The sequence below is a fragment of the Gadus macrocephalus genome, chromosome 7 (genome assembly GCF_031168955.1).
Source record: "Gadus macrocephalus chromosome 7, ASM3116895v1".
Lineage (NCBI taxonomy): Eukaryota > Metazoa > Chordata > Actinopteri > Gadiformes > Gadidae > Gadus > Gadus macrocephalus.
Window position 1 is genome coordinate 8,791,062 of NC_082388.1, and position 21,092 is coordinate 8,812,153.

A 21,092-nucleotide genomic window follows, 5' to 3' on the forward strand; every position below is an offset into this window, starting at 1 on the left:
ACTAAGACAGAGTGATACAGAGAGAGAGATAGAGACAAAGTGAGATGAACAGAGTCATTAAAAAAAACATAGAGAAAGACGCAGATAGACGAGGATATATTGTGAGTAAGGGTAGAATAGTAAGATATTAGATACAAGTGGACAAGAGAAAATGAGGTGAGCAAGAATAGGCCTAGTTTAATTTAAACTCTATATCTATGTTGGATATAGTGCTCGAATTCTACCAATTCTACACCTCAGCATGCGAGCTGTGTTGTTTCATTTTAATATCGCAACCATCTTAAAATATTGCAATTTCCACTGAGAATATAACAAATGTCCGCTATTTGGTTTGGGCAGATAGAAACTCAACAGAACGGACGTTTCTTCGATAGGGAGGGGGCACAATACAAACACTCATATGGGTTGTTTTGGGTCATATTGAGAAACAACCTGGTTTGTCATTCAGTTTGGAGAGCAGACTGGCCTGTACCAGAGGTTTACAGGCTGAACCAATTTTAGCTTCAACTAATTTACCTCGTCAGACAGTGACCGGTAGAAAACACTGCTGTGCTACTGGTGACAAATAGCCGGTAATACACATAAACACGGGAATAAGGGCAAACTAAACAATAATAAGGCCTGAACCATGTCTCTCTGCACTGCTTCACCTCCATTTTGTGTGTTATAACATTATTAAACAAACTGGATCCTGAAATGTATATAGCATGAAATATTGTACAGGCAGAGACCTGTGGCAGCAATTGATGGAGGAGGCAGTGAGGTGTGCAGGAGGACAACAACTGGAGTATGATGGACAGGGATCTGAACATTCAGAGGAAATCAGGGCCTACCGTATGTAAATAAGATTAAAGATGTCTAGGTAGTATAAATGGCAGATGTACATTGCTTTCGATGGAGCCATAATGTTATAATAATAATAATAACAAAATGCATATTATTTATGGGCACCTTTCAGGCTACTTAAGGACACCTTACATGTATAATTAATAAAATATTTAAAACACTTGCACAACATCAAAACAGAGCAAAGATTAATTACAGAGCTATAAAAACAACAACAGACTAAAACACTTAGATTTTATTAGTACATGGTATAAAGATGAGCCTTTGATTGATATCCAGATTTTTTTTTGCAGAGACACATTCCTGTTGCCCACTTGTATTGGAGTGAACGGGGATATCTACTTTTTGGCCCCATGAATCGAGGGACCCGTCCACAGCCCGCTAAAACAACTACAATACCAGGCTTGGTCGCTGAGCACACTGCTCCTGGGGGCCTGATTCTAACCCTCACTTAGTCTCCACCTGCTGACCTAGTCTTTATATGCCCTGGGTTAGACATGTGTTGTTTGTGGATTTAATTATAATTTTTCATGCAAAGAAAACTAAAAACTTTCGTGAGGAAGTTTGATAATGTTAGGTTTTGTGTGAGGCCGCTTTGTGAACTACAGCTCTTCGCTGCTCTCAACACGACTGAAGTACGTTATGTCAGTTATGTCGGTCTTGTCTACGCCAGTCGCAGGGAGCGTGACGTCGCCTACGAGACGTGTAGTCTTTCTCATTGTGTTTTCTCTACAGCCTTTAACTGAACAATTTCACGGTCAAACTCTTGACATGAAGAATTATCATTTAAATCCACAAACAACATATGTGTAATCCGACCGGGGCATATAAAGACTGGGACCAGAATATAATTACTTTCTCTCCATTGAAACCCATTCATATTTTACGATCTCATAGGTCCCATTGGGTCTACCGGAAAGGACGTGACTTCGCCAATCTATGATAGAAACTCACTGGAAATAAAGGCCACAATGCAACAAACTGTTAAAATAAACGAAGGAAGGAAATCATACACACACACACACACACACACACACACACACACACACACACACACACACACACACACACACACACACACACACACACACACACACACACACACACACACACACACACACACACACACACACACACACACACAGAGAGAAGCAGATTCGTCACCCAATGGTTGTCGGCAAAAGTCAAGGGGCCCGCAGGTAGAGCTGGTTGACTTGTAACCTGAGGGTTGCTAGTTCGATCCCCGGCTCCTCCTAGTGTCGAGGTGTCCCTGAGCCAGACACCTCCCCCTAACTGTTCCCGACAAGCTGGCTGTCTTGGCTGGCCTTGCAGGGTTGACTCCGCCGTGGGGGTGTGAATGTGGGAATAATGGTTGTAAGTTGCTTAAGATAACAGTGTCTGCTAAGTGCCCTAAATGCTAAACTTTATAGCATAGGGTAAAGATAAAGCGCCAAACTACCGCCACACAGCAAAGCTTGTTGCCCGTTCACACACACACACACACACACACACACACACACACACACACACACACACACACACACACACACACACACACACACACACACACACACACACACACACACACACACACACACACAGCAGATTACCCTCCATTAATCCTCAGTTTTGAGGGCCTCTTGAACCCCCCAGTCTCCCCCACAGTGCACGTGTGTTTGTGTATGTGCATGTGCACGTCGTGCACACACTGTAAGTGCGTGTCTCACAGGGGATAAAAGAGTGAGAGAGTAACCCAAGGATTAAATACTTTAGCAGGGGGTTATTTTTAGGTATAGCCGGGATACACAGAACCACACACAGACACATTTTGACATGCACAAACATGCACGTGCGCACACACACACACACACACACACACAGATACACACAGACACAAACCCTCCCTGCGTCCCCACGGCATGGGCCTGTGGTTTGTTTGGGTTGGCTCTGAGAAAGAACTGGAGACGTCTCTTCCTCTCTACACACCCACACACGTGCTCCCACACACACACACACACACACACACACACACACACACACACACACACACACACACACACACACACACACACACACACACCGAATCACAGCATTTCCTAGCCGACTGTGCAGAGCCAGAGCTAACCTAAATATTGACAGGTAGTGAAACAATGCGTGTTTATAATAGGTTATCTATTGCACGGCCCCTCGGTGGGACATCCCCAGCGTGTGAACAGAGCAGCCTCAGTGACTTGACTGTGTCAATGCCCTCTTGATCAATAAACGCTTACTGTTCGCACCTTTGTCCAGAACTACCACTCGGGTTCTACACAGGTATACTTTGAGAGTTTAGCGTCTTGTAAGAAAATTAGGAAGACAAGAGATGCCAGCAACTGCGCCTTCAATATCTAATTTGCCACGGGCAAAAAAGATTTTGCAATCGGACTCCTCAAGGTTTTTTTTTTCTGTTTCTCTCTCATAAAGAAGCATCATTGTGCCAGGGCAACTATGTAAGTTATATAATACAAGATACTTGGTCGTCAGAACTACAACTAGAAACAAAGTCTTAAAAATTAAATAAAAATGTATGAGCAATTATTATGTGTAGAGGCATAAGACAAGTACAGTAGATGGACTGGAACCCAGCATCAGAATAGAATAGCATGGAACAGATCTTCATTTCCCCCAAAAAACTAAAAACAATGTGCAATACAAGAGTTGAATGAACATACAAACTGAAAAACACAGAAAAGATCCCCATAACAGATTCATACAGCCATTTTAAACTATATGGGAATATATACTAGATACTCAACTACGCATTTAGTAATTGATTGAAGACGTAAGTGGTCTAAAGCCAAAGCATAACTAAGGAAGGGCAGAAGTACTAAAGCAATGAAACAGAAACAGATCAGACTGAAATGCTGAGACAGCAAACAGAAGGATGTTCCCCAGTTACAATGACGTAGGGCAGGCGTCGGCATCGGGCTGTGATGGGTTTCTATCCAGCAGCACTAAAAGACATTTGGTTTCAAATATTTTTTATTTTTGGAGGTAGCGGTGTTGAATTGATGGTTGGTATTACTACTTCACCACAGTCCGGATTTTGCTCCTGCCCCAGAGTTTAAAAATAACTCAACTTCTGGCAGAGAGAAACACAAGGCTATGGCAGCTCGGTATAAAGGTGCCATGTGACCGAGGAGTAATCCTTTAACCTTACTTTGACCACATTCCCATAACATCCAGAGGTAGGCTAGGGGAACTCATATTAATGTTAGAAAACCTCAGAAAGGGAAGTGCCATGGGATCTTTAAGCTTTTCAGAATTTACGATTCATTATGTTGAACGCAATGACGACTTTGGACACATGCAATAGGATTGGCATTGCATATAATATTATGTATAATACAATGCAATGCATGAATTAAAGCATCCTAACATGATGATAGTGGAAATTAGGCCAGATGTTGGTCAGTCTTCCAGAGAAGGACATTGGAAGCATCTTACGAGAGTATAAGAACCCTTCCAAGTATTTACACCGTAGTGGTATTCCTAACGGCCATGAAGTCGAACATAAGCATGGTAAAGATAAAGGCATCAAGTGTATGAGAGAGAATAGAAAGACAAATTGTGGGCAGAGCAACACTAACCTCAATTGAGGTGGTATTGTGGTTTTCAGAATCGTCTTTCCTTGTAAGATATCCAAAATACCCTGTCTTGGCCTCATACTGAATTACATTGTCATTACATGTCATTTTCAAGGCTAGGATATAAGGAAATGGCCTTTCACAATGTAGCACAAGCACTACAGGCAAAATCTGTTTTAAGAATATATCAAAAGTAAAATTGAATTTCAAAAGTATTCTAGATTAAATTAATTATTATAATTGAATTATAACCATTGTAAAAGATTAAGGCGACTTTACTATGTCACCCAGTGTAATTGCGGCAGTGGTTATATGGGGTCTAATGGGAGAGTAGATCTTCAAATCACTGTAGAATCAACAATCATCAACTATCAGATATTAGTTTAACAACTCTGGGGTTCTGTATCAGAATCAATTAATATTATGTATTTGCCATGTTCCTATGGCAAGAAATCAGTAAATTACACACACACCCACACACTAAAATCACACACACACTAAAATCGCACGCACGCACGCACGCACGCACGCACGCACGCACGCACGCACGCACGCACGCACGCACGCACGCACAGTCGCACACACATCTAGCTGGCACACTTGGCTCATAAATCCAGAAGGCACTTTTGCATGGCTTGGGGCTCGGCCGTGAATTCTGTTCAGCTGCCGAGGCACGGCATCGTTCGAGGCGGTAACAGCCTAGTGGCCACTGTATGCCAGCCCAATAGCATTATATTGCTAGCCTCAGCGATAGCTGCATGCTGAAATGTTCACCAAAGAATTGGCTACCACCTTATGCCTTGAAAGTGAGGGTACAGGATCCAAATCCAGGACCAAAACAACTGCCATGGCGGGTTCTAGAATGCACCTCTGGCTAAGCTAACTTAGCGTTCCAAGCTAGCTCTCCCACCAGCTATCTTATCCCACGGTTGTTGTCACGGAGGATTGGTCGTGATTTGATCCCCCTTATGGCATATTGTACTCATGTATCACATTTATAAATGTTCAATTGACAGAATGTTTTCTCCCGATTTTGAGATGTAATGTAGTAAAACAGCACACTGAAGGAGACACCCTCTGGAAGCCATGACAACCAACATCACAGACATGGCTGACCAGTTGCAGCAGAGCCAACTGTCCCTGGTGCATCCACCCCAGCCTCAACTGCGGCCACAGCCCAACCTGCCCGGCTCGTCTGGTACGAAGAGAGCCTTCGATCGCAAACCTGGCTATTACTCCGCTCAGTGCACAGCAAAAGGCAGCGCTCGCCCGTAGAAGGGGGGAATACTGGTGAGCGTTACTCCTCTTCATCCCTCTCCTACAGTCCGTACCCTTGTCTCTGCCGTGCTCGTTACAAGAGCTCATCGCCACATCATCTCAGTCCTTTTCGACTCGGGAGCCGATGGCAACCTCATGGACACCTCTCTGGCTTCTGAGATACACCTCTCTCCAGCCAAGCTGAAGGTACCCCTGGCGGTCAGGGCACTAACCGGAGTAAGGTTTTCCCAGATTACCCATGTCATGCCCCCAGTGAGTCTACTCATTTCTGGCAATCATCAGGAGAACTTAGTGTTCCACATGTTAGACTCACCTGATTTCACCAGTTTTCACCTGACAAACACACACCAATACCCGAGCGGTGCCCAAAGCCTGCGCACACAGACCCCTACAGGTATCAAAAAGCTAAGCAGTCTCAGCATAAACAGTATATACATTATATAATTACTAAATAAACTATTCAAAAATAATCAACAATTCAGACACCTTTATAAATAGAAAATCAATAGCCTCATTTGAACAGATGTAATTAAGAATAGAATTGCCTAAATCTCCTCCGCTGTTTTTTTATTTTCTTTATATTTTTTAAATCAGTGTAGGCTGTACTATGATCCCCCATTGTTAAATACATGTTTAGGCCTACTAGAAGCATTTGGAGCAACGTTTTATTTGCAAAAACTGCAATATTCTTTATAACGCTGTCATGCACCTGGTCATGAAATGGAAAATCGAACTCTGAGCAATCGAATTTCATTACTTTCTTTCTGGACAGGACCGTGTACGAACGACGCAAGGAGTGTTTCCCGAGAAGACTCCTAAGAGACCGTTCGGAAACCAAGTCTCAACGTCAGAGTCTTCGTAGCGCGCTAGGAGTGGACATTATCGGGAAACCGGGGCCAGCTGTGTTCCAGGGTCTGATTAATAATGTCCTGAGGGATGTGCTTAATACGTTTTTGTTTACCTGGAGGACATTTGAATTAAGTCTATTTCACAGCACATCCAGCATGTCCGTAGTGTCCTGCAGCGCCTTTCGGAAAGTGTGAATTTCACAAGGAGATTGTTGCCTCCCTTGGGTATGTTATCACAGCAGGCAGGGTACAGACGGACTGCCTTAAGGTAAAAGCAGTTACTGACTGGGCTCGTCCGACGTCTCGGCGTGAATTGCAGCGATTTTTGGGGTTTGCAAACTTTTACCGGCGGTTCATCCGCAATTATGGTTCAGTGGTGGTTCCTCTAACCGTTCTAACCTCCTCGAGAAAAAATTCTCTTGGTCACCAGCTGCCGAAGCGTTCAATGGCTTGAAGAGCCATTTCACATCGGCCTCGATCTTGAGCCAACTTGACCCTGCCCGACAGTTTATTGTGGAGTGGATGCCTCAGATGTTGGGGTGGGTGCCGTTCTTTCCCATAGTTCTTGTGCTGATCAGAAGCTCCATCCATGTGCCTTCTATTCACATAAACTCACTCCCACTGAGCGCAAGCTGAGCTTTTCAGGTTACATGGGCTCCCTATGAAGGGCCCCATTTCACCTAAAGATGTTGGTGTGCTATTTGTAACCTTCTGGGGGCCAAAGTCAGTCTGTCTTCAGGTTTTCATCCCCAGTCAAATGGCCAGTCGGAGCAAGCCAACCAGATTTTGGACTATCAGCCTGTACATGTCTGCCAGCCTGCCTGTCTACGAACCCTTCCTGTACCTGGATTCTGTTTTGCCTGCCGGACTGTTCTGTGAATAAATTCCATTTATTATTTCAAGTCACTCCTCAAAACTCAATTTTTTTTAAATCGCCTACAAGGACTTCATATGAGGTTTTTCTTTTGTTGTGAAGCGCATTGGGTCCTAGAAATGCACTATACAAGACTGATTTATTATTATTAAATTTCAATCACTCAAGTCGTGCAGTTATTTGCAACACAACTTCTTTGTTCACAGCGAACTGTCCTGACAAACACCCCTAGTAACCGAACCAAGAATCCATTCGGAATCTGGAATTGTTTTGCATCAGGGAATCGATTTGAAATCAAAAAATATCCCCCAAAATAGCTCATATTCATGATTTATATTTAAATCGAGCTAAAGCTCAAAAAAGTTGGTCATGCTTGGAAAGAGAGAAGAGATGGGGCATTCCCTTGCACAAATCCCAGAAGAGAGTCCACAAAATCGACCAACTGGAACTGTATACAACGATGAAGGTGTTCTTGTCATTTTGTATTACTCCCGAGTATCATAGGAGCATTCTCAGCCAGATGGAAAAATGGAAATATGCGAGTTCTGGAAAAGCCTGCGAATGCAATCTGTCTAAAGACCTAAATGCCATTTTATAGTCATAACAAATACTCATCTACTAAACTCAAACATGCCCAATCTTTTAGCACTTGGAGGTCTGGGATAGATACAAAGGATTTCATTTATAAAGCAGTTATATCCATAGTGGCATTATTCTAAATATTGACATTGGGGTTGTCCTTGATGGAGCGATTTACTATGCAGGGTGAAACACAGCTTTTGCTTACAATCATGTAAGTGGCTGAGGGTAAAAAGGCTAATAACTGGAAAGCACTATGGGCCCTATCTTGAATCCGGCGCGATTTACTTTCTACACTGAAGCATGTGTCGTTGCTATTTTGCAACTGGCGCAGAGCGTTCTTTTCCCTCCACCGCCACGCGCCTGTAAATTAGGGAATGATCTTGCACCCCAAGGGGCGGTTCGGCGAAAGGAGGAGGCGTGTTCTGGCGCAAACGTTCCCTGGTGCTATTTTGCAGTTGCAGAAAAAAATTGCGCCACAAACCAGGAAATACCTGGTTTAAAGTCAGTGGCGCGTTGTTCAGATGCTATTTTAAGGGCGCATGCATAATGTTGCTTGTGCACCTCGCGCATACACTTTGCTTCTCTCATAGCCACACATTCTTGGTAAATTATTTGGGAAAGAACAGCTGATTCACCGGTAATAAGTTGTACTTTTCAATCAATGCATCTGCAAACACCGTACAGCAAACACATATTTTCTTGACACAGACATCGTGTACATGCCCATAACATTTAGGATTGAGTATTTGATCGTGAGAAAACATTATTTTACCGCGAGTGAGTGTTAAAAAGAATGAATGAATGCGGGCGCGCGTGTGTGTATGTGTAAAAGAGTTAATGAAAGCGGTGTGTGCATCCATCTGTTTAAAGACACGCAAACTAAACACGTAAAGCACAGTCCATGGCAATGTATATTAACGGGGGGGGGGAACACAAGTCGATAACGATAATGCATACAATACTGGTAAGAAACGAAGTTTGTTAATGTATTGCGTATATCATTAAATAGAACAACAGTTACTGCATATGTGTGTTACGTTTTCTTTGCCGACATTTATTTGAGGACTCAGTGTTTCTGAAGTTGTGGAAGAATACGCTATTCCATGTGTGAATTAGGCATGTGGTCATGCATCTGTCTCATCGGAGACTGCAAACGCGCTGTCAAAATATCAACTCGTCGGATTCAAATGCGCTCATGGCTCTTAAAGGGGATGGGAGATGGCACTCTCATTGTTTTATTGCACGTTACGTCCAAACCACACCTACGGGTAATTAGGCTACTTCAGACCAACCCTTTTTAGATTTGCGCCGGGTGCAAGAGTCATTTGTGCGCTGGTAAAATAGCGACATCGCCATAGAACCGCCCACAAAGCTACTCGCGCTTGGCGCTTCTCACTCGTTTTGGGCCGTTAAAATAGGGCCCTATATCTCATTAACAGTTTTAGTATGGGAAGAAAAAAGGATATTCAACAAGTTATGGCATGTGTGTGCACTTTGTTCATTGGGGGAGCACAAGCAAATGCGTATATATGCCTGCGCGTGGGTGTACGTGCGTGCATGCATACCAAAACCACGCCTGCTTCTTTCACAGCTCCTGGTTACATTTCTTACCTCCAGCGATAAAAGTTATTCTGCTGAATATGAAACCTGTGGCATGCCTGGACAACACACACACACACACACACACACACACACACACACACACACACACACACACACACACACACACACACACACACACACACACACACACACACACACACACACACACACACACACACACACACACACACACACACACACACACACACACACACACTCGTTTAAACCTCATCAACAACCACACTTTCCTTACACCCCGGGGCAGGGATTTTGGGAGTTATCATTATCACCTCCATATTGAATGCCTTGCTCAAAGTCTAGCGCTGCGGGCTATTGAGAACCACACCCACGCTCTAACTAACCTCAAGATGGACCCCGCTCCGAGGCCGTGACCCCAGCTCAGGAAGTTTAATTGGATTGATGTCTGTCCACTCCTCCCTCCTTGACATGGGTCTGCTGCTCCTTCAGAACATAGTTACCATAGGACGAGTAGAGACTGCTTCAGTTTAATCAAAAAGGCGTCCGACACCAGAGACAGACTGAAAATCAGTGTGCAGTTTCCAGTCAATTATTCTGATCCTTTAGTCATAATGTGTGTGTGTGTTAGGGGTGGGAAAAATAATCTATTCTTCGATGCATCGCGATTCTCGCTAGAACGATTCTGTCTCGATGCAGATAAATTGATAATCTGAATTTTTTCTGCTGCAACATTCCTCCAGAGAGGGATAATTTTTGTAATTTTAAAATTATTGAATTTATCTTCAGTGTATTGGCCAATCTGATTTATCTTGACACGATTGCAATTCAGCCTACGCATAGCACGCGCGCAAACTCACAGCCAGACACAAAACTCCTTCTAATTCAAGAGCAGCTTTTCCTTTAATGACATAGAAAAGAAAGATTAGAAAGAAAGTAAAACTGAAACCTATTTTTTGCATGCTTCCATATTGTGTTATAATGCAAGCTGCATTGATTATTGCATTGTTCATAGAAAGTCATATTTGAGACAAAAGCTTTCTCTCTTATGAAATATTAGATAAGTTAATTCATCTGTTGATGTCTTTAATGATCATCACAAAAGTAGGACGTGATTAGCAAACTCTGAGTAGCAAACCCAGATGTATATATATTTTTGAAAATCACGCATGAAAATGTACATAAAAAAAATTGTTGCTTCGAGATGCATCGATAATCGCTTCAGAATCGAATGGTTGACCTCATAATCGGAATCGAATTGAATCATGAGGTGCCAAGAGATTCCCACCCCTAGTGTGTGTGTGTGTGTGTGTCTGTGTGGGTGTTTGTTTTATACAGATCTAGTTTAGCACAGGTGAGGTCTCAACCCCTACCTCCCTTCCTCCATCCCTCCCCCCTTGGGGGTGTGCCAAGGAGGGAGCTCTTTGAGTTGAGTATAAAGGGGAAGAGAGCAGGGCAAATACAATATAGTCGTGTTCAGGCGTAAAGTAAGGACTTCTAAAGCCAAGCATAACTTCTATTATTATCATTTGGAATAGAGCACACACACGAGTGTGTGTGTGTGTGTATGACAAGGTTTATAGCCAAAAGGAATGTGTGATATTATGTATCCAAACTATCGTATAATTGTGACTAAATTGTATTATTATTCAATTTTACTATTTTCTGACACTAATAGTGTTATTCAGCTTTCTGCTAAATCTTAAATACATTGAATTTATAACTTTTGCACTTTTTCTACAATGCATTTTTTTGCCAATATTTTATTTCTCCATTTTATTTATTTCATTTAATTGGATGAAGATGTTTTTATGTGAAGCACTTTCAGTCTGCCTTGTGTATGAAAAGTGCTATATAGATAAAGTTGCCTTGCCCTATGCCTTCCATGTTCTGCCCAAAGACTAAACAGCAAAGCATTGTCTGCAGGCTGTACTGTTGTCTCGTCTGGCTCCTCCCGCCACACCGCTACAGTGAAGCAACATGCCTATAGAGCACCCCTCTGGCTCCTTGTAATGACTGCAGTCCCTGGGCCATGATTCAAAACCATTACCTCTAATAATCACCTCAGATAGTTGAAGAGCATTCTTGGCAAAATGCAGCTAACTCCACACCCTGAACATGCCCCCCCCCCCCCCCCCCCCATTGTGTACTGCTCATGACTTTATGATGTCAGGAAACCGTCTGATCAAATCAATATGCCGCTAGTGGGCTGAGAAAGAAGCGCACACACACAAACACACACACACACAGTTTTCAGGACCACTTTCCAGATGGCCTCAATGTGACTCTTTCGACAGGCTTCTTCTCATGGCTTCTTCAACATTTTAAACTTTAAAATTGTCAATTTGTTAGTGTAGAATGTTAATTTACATGACAGACACTCTATAAGGAGGCTTTTTTGATTATTATTTTAATACACAATATCTTACTTATTTCCGCTGAGCATGGTAGTCGCCACTATTTTTGCTTTCATTAGTACTTTGTATTTTTATTGTAGTGTATTTTATGGATCAGAAATGTGTAGAATGTATAAGTGGGATTGAATGGAGTCACTTTCTCCAAGATAAATGTCAACTTTAAAAAGGGTTTAAAACAATAGCCAAACCCATTTTATTTCCTCTCTGTTGCAGAAGGAACATATGTTAATGTAATGATTTCATTTGTGTATTTGTGCATGGAGTGATCTTCTTACAATCAATAAATATAGGAGCACAAAGAACCTCAGGGACCTTGTGTTCTTAAATTATTCCTGGTTTATATTTATTATAAACTGCTTTAAACTGTATAAACAATAACAATGGTATAAACAGTATGGTATTACCGGTACGTCTGCACTGCGCCAAGTTGTTGCAGTCAAAAAAGAAGGGGCACAAATTAATACAATAGTGTCCAATAAAGGGAAGAATGAGGAGATTTCGCTCTTAACATAAAGAGCAGTTGTGTTTGAGTATTTAAGTGTTGAATTAACAATAGTTGGAAACAAACAAACTACATCCTCTCATACAGATCTTTGAACAGAACCTCAGATCATATCTGGTACGGTATTTTACACACAGGGGAATGGGAAACATGCAATGGCAGTGACATCTTATCTTCAGGTGTAAGTATGTTATAAGCTTTTCAACGGTCCAGTTTCAGAACGTTATCTTATGGTTCTATTGCAAGCATTTTTGTTGCAAATCTTCGGTAGCGAACGCTGTAAATGGGGGGAAACAGTACATGAACTACACCTTCCAACATCTATTGGAATGTTTTAGGTGTGATTTGGTCAGCTATTTTCTTGGTCGGTCGGCAAAACGAATGTGCTATGTGTGAAAGCCGATAAGTTGATCACCACCGTGTGCTCCTAAACATAAATTCATATTTATGCGAAGGGTATTTTTTGTCTCACATGCAAATGAATAGCAGATGTGAAGCAAAATCATTTAACAACTTCTGGTTTTGGTGTCTGAAACCTCACATGGTGAGGTTTCTTAGAAAACGGAAGTAAAAAACAGAAATTATTACTTTCAGTTCCTCTGCCGATTCCGATAAGTGCCTCACACAGTCTCAAGACATTGGGGCTAAATCAAGTAACACATATGTTAATATCTGCTTACAAATGCACTACAATTTGTAAGTGCTGATATGAATTCTGTAAATATTGAGGTACGATATTATGTGATTATTTTGTGCTGTTTTATCTTCGTGGGATTAATTTATTGGTTTAACGCTGGGGTTTGGGTTCTGCAGGTCAATTGAACATGGCTGAGCTGAACAGAACAAAGTTGTTGCATGTTGACAATGGCTAGGGTCACGGGCCGTCCCCGTTATCGGTGCCCTGTTGGTGCCCTTCATGGAAATGTCCCTGATTAATAAAAATATTATTTATAAGTCTTATTATAATATTATTATTATTTATAATAACTTTTATTCATATAATAGGCTATCAATGCAATATAGAATGGCAAGTATACCAAAGCTTATAACACACTTATGGCAAGTATACCAAAGCTTATAACATACTTAAAGGGGACCTATTATGCTTTTTCAACTTTTATGACCTATAAACGTTGTTATAATGATTGATAGTCATGTTTAACCATACTAAAGTGTCAAATAATGACGTACATGCCTTTCGACGTATTCCCTGCTGACAGTCTGGGGTGGCTGTGCAGAGCGCTAAACACTCGGGACAATGATTGCGATTCACTTGTTCACATTTCCGGGAAACATCTACGTAGACGTACTCCTGCCACGCCCCCATATGCCTGGTCAAATCTGCCCGCGCGCGCGCTCCAAGGAAGGTAACCAATCACAACGGAGTTGGGTTGGCAGGAGGGGGGCGAGGGGGCGGAGAAGGACGAAACGGAGCGTTGACAGAGAAGGCTGAAAGCGCCCAGATGAGAGGAAGAGTTTCCCGAAAATCTACATCGTTTTTTGTGTATGGTTAAACATGACTATCAATCATTATAACAACGTTTATAGGTCATAAAAGTCGAAAGCATAATAGGTCCCCTTTAACCATTGTCCGAGTCAATTTAAAAAAAGTTCAGATACAATTAAATCCATGCATGAATCTTATAGTTTTATGATATGTATAGACTGCCAAAATTCTGGTAATCTTGCCATAGATTAATCCACTATAGCGGCCTCTGTAGGAATCAAGCTACTATCTTGCTTCCCAAACTGTACAGCTGAACATGCACCCACTTTCTCCTCCTATAAGTATTGCAGAAGAAAGTAATTAGTAAACTCACATACAGTATAACTAATTCCCCCCCCATCCCTAGTAACTAACCATAGATGTAATATACAAACTGCATGGCTGCCTATTGGTTTCATTCAAAGCTGCTCGGCCTCCCAGTAGATATTTGACCACAGAATCGGCAGTTAAGTGTTTTATAACCGTGGCACATAATGACACTGCCAAGGAAAAGGCCCATAGTGCACATGTGCAATCCCAATCGTCGACTTTTTCAAGAGAATTCAATGTCTATTTGGCTTTCGAGGTTCACAACTTCTGATTCGGGGGGAGTCCGGTCTCCAAAAGCTTGAAACGCCAACACACTTTTCCTGTCCTTAAAAATATGATATTAAAAGACAGTGAAGAATTAGAAGGAAAAGAGGAGGGGAATCTAGGGGCATTCCTCTGCATACATCACACAGGAACAAAGAGGCCGAGAGTGTGCTCCTGTGTTCTTCTGTGAGGGGGCCGAGAATAGCTGCCGACATGCGCTTCATTTGCACAACTTTGCATGTAAAAAAAGATGCTGCACATGTCTGTTGGATGCCGTTAATGCATGCGAGTATGTTCTGTGGGAGAGGTGGTCGGGTGTGTGTGTGTGTGTGTGTGTGTGTGTGTGTGTGTGTGTGTGTGTGTGTGTGTGTGTGTGTGTGTGTGTGTGTGTGTGTGTGTGTGTGTGTGTGTGTGTGTGTGTGTGTGTGTGTGTGCGCCGGTGGAGGGGGGTCTTCCCTTTGCAGTGACGTACTGTGGGGGGAGGAAGGAAACTAGGGCAGCATCCAGCCCTGCTGGTACTGCTGATGTCACCCTCTCCTTTGTCAAGTCAGACAGTCTAAAGGGTGCGCACTGCGCACACGCACGCGCACACACACACACACCGATTCAAATCACAATCACTGCCCGAATTACCACCGACAGAGGCGCGTGCACATACAAACACACACATGTTTCTGTGCCCTTTATTTTATTTTTTGCCCCTTAGCGTGCGTCCACTGAAATTGCTCTTTGGAAACATGACTCATTCCCTGTAGCATAGAACATGGTAACAATGTGTGTGTGTGTGTGTGTGTGTGTGTGTGTGTGTGTGTGTGTGTGTGTGTGTGTGTGTGTGTGTGTGTGTGTGTGTGTGTGTGTGTGTGTGTGTGTGTGAGAGAGAGTGTGAGTGTGAGTGTGAGTGTGAGTGAGAGTTTGTCATAACGGGTGACAGTTGAGCCGGGGGGGGAGGGGGGGGGGGGGAGGAAGAGAGGATGCAAAGAAGAAACCAACACATCCACTGCCAATGAGCCACAGAGGGAGTATAAAAGCAATTGATTATGGTAAAGACATGTTGGTCCACTGGCAAAAAAATCTCGGTTAATAGTTTTTCAGCCGGTCACATAGCCACACCAAGCTCAGTCGTAGATTGCACGTTGGTCTGGGGAAGCTGCTGTCATTTTCTTCAGCTCAAGAGTCGTGATCAATGGGCCTAGTTCAACTGACTCTGTACGCAATTGGCTGCTTCCCTGTCGTCATTGTGTTAAAACCAGCCAATAGCGAGCCAGGGGGGGGGGAGAAGCCAGCTTGGTGATTGGCTCCTGCAAAAACGTATCGGAAGCAGAAAGAAATGAATTGCTCTTCTCCAGACCCTTCTGCAGGGCGAATTCAAATCGCCAGCCAAATGGGCGGGGCTACCCAGGCTACCGGCGGTCACAGGTTACGGTAACAAGAACTCACACGCCTGGCTGAAGTTGTGCAGGGTTTTTCTTTGTCTTTGGGTGGAGTTTGTGTTGGGTGCAGTTTATTTCTAGTTAAAAGCCGGTTGTGTGTGTATTTGTATGCGTGTCTACATCAGGAAACAGCCCAAAGAGTATAACAACACTATATCGTGTCATTGCTGATAAAAGAACCTGGGAGAACGTTAAGTACTCTGAAGTGAAGATAACCGATAGAACAATCAAAGGTCATGACATCCCTGACAATGAAGTGACTAACAAACTTTTGAATCAACCTCTCACTATGGCTCATGGACCATGTCTGTCAATTACTTACTTAATGATGGGTGGAAGAGTGGAGGAAGAGGCCTAAAAGGGACTTTCGTAGTGTAGAGATTTCTAGCATATTTCAACCATCACCTCATCGGCAACTGCCAATCACACAGAAACGTCATGGTAACATGTGAATACGGATATCTGTGCCAGCTAATTAAAACCATGTACCAGCAAGCCTGTCCGTTGCATCATTCTAACACACTCAGCACCAGTGAACACACACAAATCCTAGCATGACTGGAGGGTTAGGGATAGTGCTACTGCTAGGGTAGTCTGGCTGAGCGGAAACGGACAGCGTCTATAGCGCTGACGTCGGATTCCACCGCTACTCCTCCCCTTCCTGTTGCTGGCTTTCCCGTATTGTGCTCCCCCTCAAACTCGGAAACTAGGCAGTATGGCGAGTTTTGAAGAGGACTTTGACGGCGCTGTAAAGCTAGCATGTTTGGCTCTTTCCGTCGAAAATTGCAAAGTACTTCAAAAGAATTCCTTACAGCATTTGCTGAGGGAGAAAGATGTTCTTGCCTGTTTTCCCACAGGCTATGGCAAAAGTTGTATGTATCAAGCGTGGCCTATTGTGTGCAGCGAGCTAGCAGGGGTAATGTTCATTTCGACCTCGGAGACTTGTAAACACAGTATTGTGTTGGTAGTTTGCCCATTGGTCGCAATTATGGAAGATCAGGTGGGAACCCTGCAGTCCAAGGGTATATTATTTGATAGGTCCCGTGAGCTCCTCAAGGGCCAAAAGTGTATGGCGTCTTGACATCATTGTGAGAAAGAAACAAACGATAGGCGACATACATCTTTAATTGTTTTTTGTGGCGTTTGCGGTTGGGATTGAGCCATCTCTCTGACAGCCTCTGAACGTGAAGGCGTTCCATCAAAATAATTTCCCCTCCGGCACTATTTTGCATGGACACAGCTGCCGTTTCCCGGGGTTAGCCCCGCCCTAGACGATTGTGATTGGTTTAAAGAAATAAAAACAGGCCAGCCCAGTTTCCCCCTGGATAGACGGCTCTAAATAGCGTGGTTCCAGACCATTCTACTTGCTGTAGTTTGGTCTGGCTTTGCGAGACTAGTTCTAGGGTAAGACTGTTATTTGATCAATTGTATGGAAAATACTAAAAGAGCAAAGCCACAGGGAGGTGGTACCAATGTGAAAGTCTGGAGGAGGTATTATGTCCAACATAAGACAAAGTCACTGGAAATAGTGTATTGCACACTGGAATCTATATCCATCCCTGCTACGTCTTTTGTTGAGCGTGCATGCAAGAAATTAAGACCAGGTCATCATTTATTTGAGCTTTAATACATGCATGTATGTATGGATTCCACCTTATTACGGACATGCCATGGTCCAACACTGGGGAATGTCAAGAGTGCCAATTAGGGTTTCCTTGACTGATGAAGCCATGTCCGAGCCCAGCAGAGTGCACACAGCATTTTCTACTGCCAACATAATAACATGTTTTCTCCCGTGGCCTCACTTGACTTCTGGAACACACACATGGACAATATCCCCTGTGTGTGTGTGTGTGTGTGTGTGTGTGTGTGTGTGTGTGTGTGTGTGTGTGTGTGTGTGTGTGTGTGTGTGTGTGTGTGTGTGTGTGTGTGTGTGTGTGTGTGTGTGTGTGTGTGTGTGTGTGTGTGTGCGTGCGTGCGTGCGTGTGTGTGTGAGAGATTTGGATAGCAAGTAACAGGCTTGGATGACAGGTAGGTTGACAAGAAAACAAAAACAAACCAGATCCATCAGGCACAAAATAAGGAATAAGGGACATCCGACTGAATTTATGCATGCATCTTATAGGGCTGAACAATTCATCAAACAGTATTGAAATCGCTGTTTGGCCAAGGGCAATTCCCAATTTGCAGTACCTTCCATCTTTTGATAAGGGTAAAATGTGTAAATACAACACAATTATAACTGAGGTATTGCAGTGCTGAGGAGACATCACATGGACACACATTTGTTTTATCCAGATATAAGTAAACGTTTGTTTGGTAAAAAATGTCTGATCCTCCCCAAAATAGTGCATCATATAGCAATCGCAATATCTATCCAAAAAGTCGCAATATAATATTTTTACCATATTGACCTGCCCTACTCCGTCTAGGGTAACACTTTGTGATTTATGGGTGCTCCAGCCGGGCTGCCTTCTAGAGTTAAATGACCCTCCGCGTGGTCACAAGATGCAGCGGTGATTACCACCACAGATACCTGTGAGAGTCGCACGACGAGAAAACTACCCAGAGATTAAACAAGTTACATACAGCAAATGGGATGCATGCTGTGCAAGAGCACTTTTGCTTCTGGCTTTAAAAAGAAATGCATGAGGTACAAAAGGAACAAGACTGTGTTCATTTTTATTGATTGATTGACAGAATAGAAACCATTAGTATTGATGTAACAATTATCTTGGCACGTTTTTTTTTTTTACCAGGGATAAAAAATTATGAATATAAGGGTTACCAATGGACATAGTCTCTCAACTTTAGCTTGAGTTCCAAAGTGGGATACCTCCCCATTAAAAAAACCAATCTGCAGCATCAGCCAACAACTGCTTCTGCTCTCTAACGCAAGCAGAGTCAATTGCTAGTGTTAAGTGCCCTTCAATTTGATGCTTTGCACAAGCATGAGTAAAACTGGTCAATCTCTCCCTGTCACCCTCTCTCTGTGACCTGGGTCTTCACCGAGGTCAGCCAGGTGGATTGGTGAGATCAAGAGCTAACTGGACCGGTCATTTCTCATGCGTTTTGTGGTGCACAGAAGCTGAAACCCAAACTCCCAAAACATTATAACAACATATGGTGAAGGGAGATCCCTGATTAGGTCCTCCGCTCGTCTTTCCAAATCTGGCTTTTTCAAGCGGTATAGTAACATAGCTGTAACATGGTCTAGTAAAAAGAAGAGATGACTCATGGATGAAAAGGCTACTCATAGTCTCATACACTGAGAGGCTGATGTGGGATTTCCAAACGTACAAAAAAGACAGTAGGCTACAGGACACCTTGTAACGACATGTTCTTCTAGGACTGAACGACTCCCCTCCCAAACTCTAACCTGGGATTTGAACCTTCAGCTCTCCTTTCAAACATTCCTCATCATAAACACAACCCCAGGGAAGCCGTGAAGAGGAGTTGACATCGAAGCTCGTTTCATTCACTCTTGTTGTCCACTACAACTGTACCCAACACACCGAGGGGACCATCATTTGAACGATTTTCAAGTTAGCCCCGAACATTGCAGGTTAACTGGATTCACAGACAGAGATCAGTGGCAACCAGGGAGTCACAAAGTAGAACCAGGTTATCCCTTTCTTGACGAATGTGTTGTTCTATTAAGTATCTGTTGAGAAAACAATCAATTTCCCCACTTTCCAATCTGTGAACGTATTCGCCATCACAGTGCACATAAGAGTAGTAAAACAAACACACACACACACACACACACACACACACACACACACACACACACACACACACACACACACACACACACACACACACACACACACACACTTACTTTTCAGAGCTTGAATGAGAGCCTTCCCGTCTTTGATCAGCTCCTTGATGAACTTATTGGTCTTGTCCAGCTCCATCTCGTGGGACTTGAGCCTCTCTCTGAACTGCGGGCTGTCCAGGTAGCAGTCACTGAACTCCAGGGCCGGTAGTCCCATTTTCCGGAAGGCTGTGATCACCCCACAGAACCAGGCGGAGGACGGGATCTCTGACCGAGCTACCGCTCCTGGTGATGCTGGTGTCAATGGTCCACAATCCAATTACAAGACGAGGCGCAGAGCGTCAGGACACCCACGATAAACCCCCTGATAACCTTGCTTTTCTCACGCCTCGACCTCTATTAACTCCGGTCCAGTGCAACAATACAAGATCATAAAATAGCTAGCTTGGCGCTATCGCACACGGTATCCCCCCCCCCTCTTTGACAACAAAAAGTCATACGCTGAATAGCAGGCTTTATCCGTGTTGGGAAAGTGCGGGGAAATAGTGTCCACTTGTCGCCCGTCAGGAGCTTCAACCTGCCCGTTCCTCACCACCTCGCCATTCTGGAGGAGGACGGTGGGTCACAGAGAGAGAGAATATTAAGAATAAAAAGAAACCAGACAGGAGAACGCAGCAGTGTCTACCTTGGGCGTTTTAAACACCCAATGCTTTCCTCTCCATCCCTCTCGGCGTCGGCGTGTCGTAATCGACCTACCCCGACGCGGATCATCCTGTGACGGATGTCCCTCTGAGCCAATGGTTACTGTGGGATTTGAGAAGGGGGCGGAGCCTTGTGTCGGACAGGCATCCGTTGTAGTGGGTTGGGGGAGTGACTGGGCGCCAGAAGGGTTCCTCTGTTCGGATGCTGATTGGTTTGGATCCTTTGATGGATGTCTCTCTGGGCCAATGGCTGCTGTGGGACGCCCCCTTCCCGAATCCCAAGGGTCGGAGACTTCTTTAATAGGTCCATGGTCGGAGAGGTGCGTTGTAGCGAACTGGGGGCGTGTTTGTGCGCCAGAAGCGTTCCTGTGTTCGGATGCAGATTGGTTGGGAGACCTCGACGTCATTTCTGTCTGGCCGGGGAATGTCTTCCACAGCGGCGGTGGTAGCATGGTTGCGTCTGCCAACTAACATGTTCAGCTATTGTTAGATGGCGCCCCCTGTCTGTGTGTGTGTGTGTGTGTGTGTGTGTGTGTGTGTGTGTGTGTGTGT

The 21,092-nt window shown here is 43.7% G+C and overlaps 1 protein-coding gene across 1 annotated transcript in view; it reads right to left on the bottom strand.

Annotated features, from left to right (window-relative positions):
• The window catches only part of LOC132461348 (rho GTPase-activating protein 26-like), a 75,357-nt gene extending 54,757 nt beyond the window's left edge, over window positions 1-20,600 (bottom strand). The window contains 1 exon segment of the mRNA XM_060056424.1: window positions 19,903-20,600. Coding sequence (XP_059912407.1) covers window positions 19,903-20,056 — 154 coding nt within the window. The 5' untranslated portion in view covers window positions 20,057-20,600.
• Window positions 20,601-21,092: the final 492 nt, after the last annotated feature.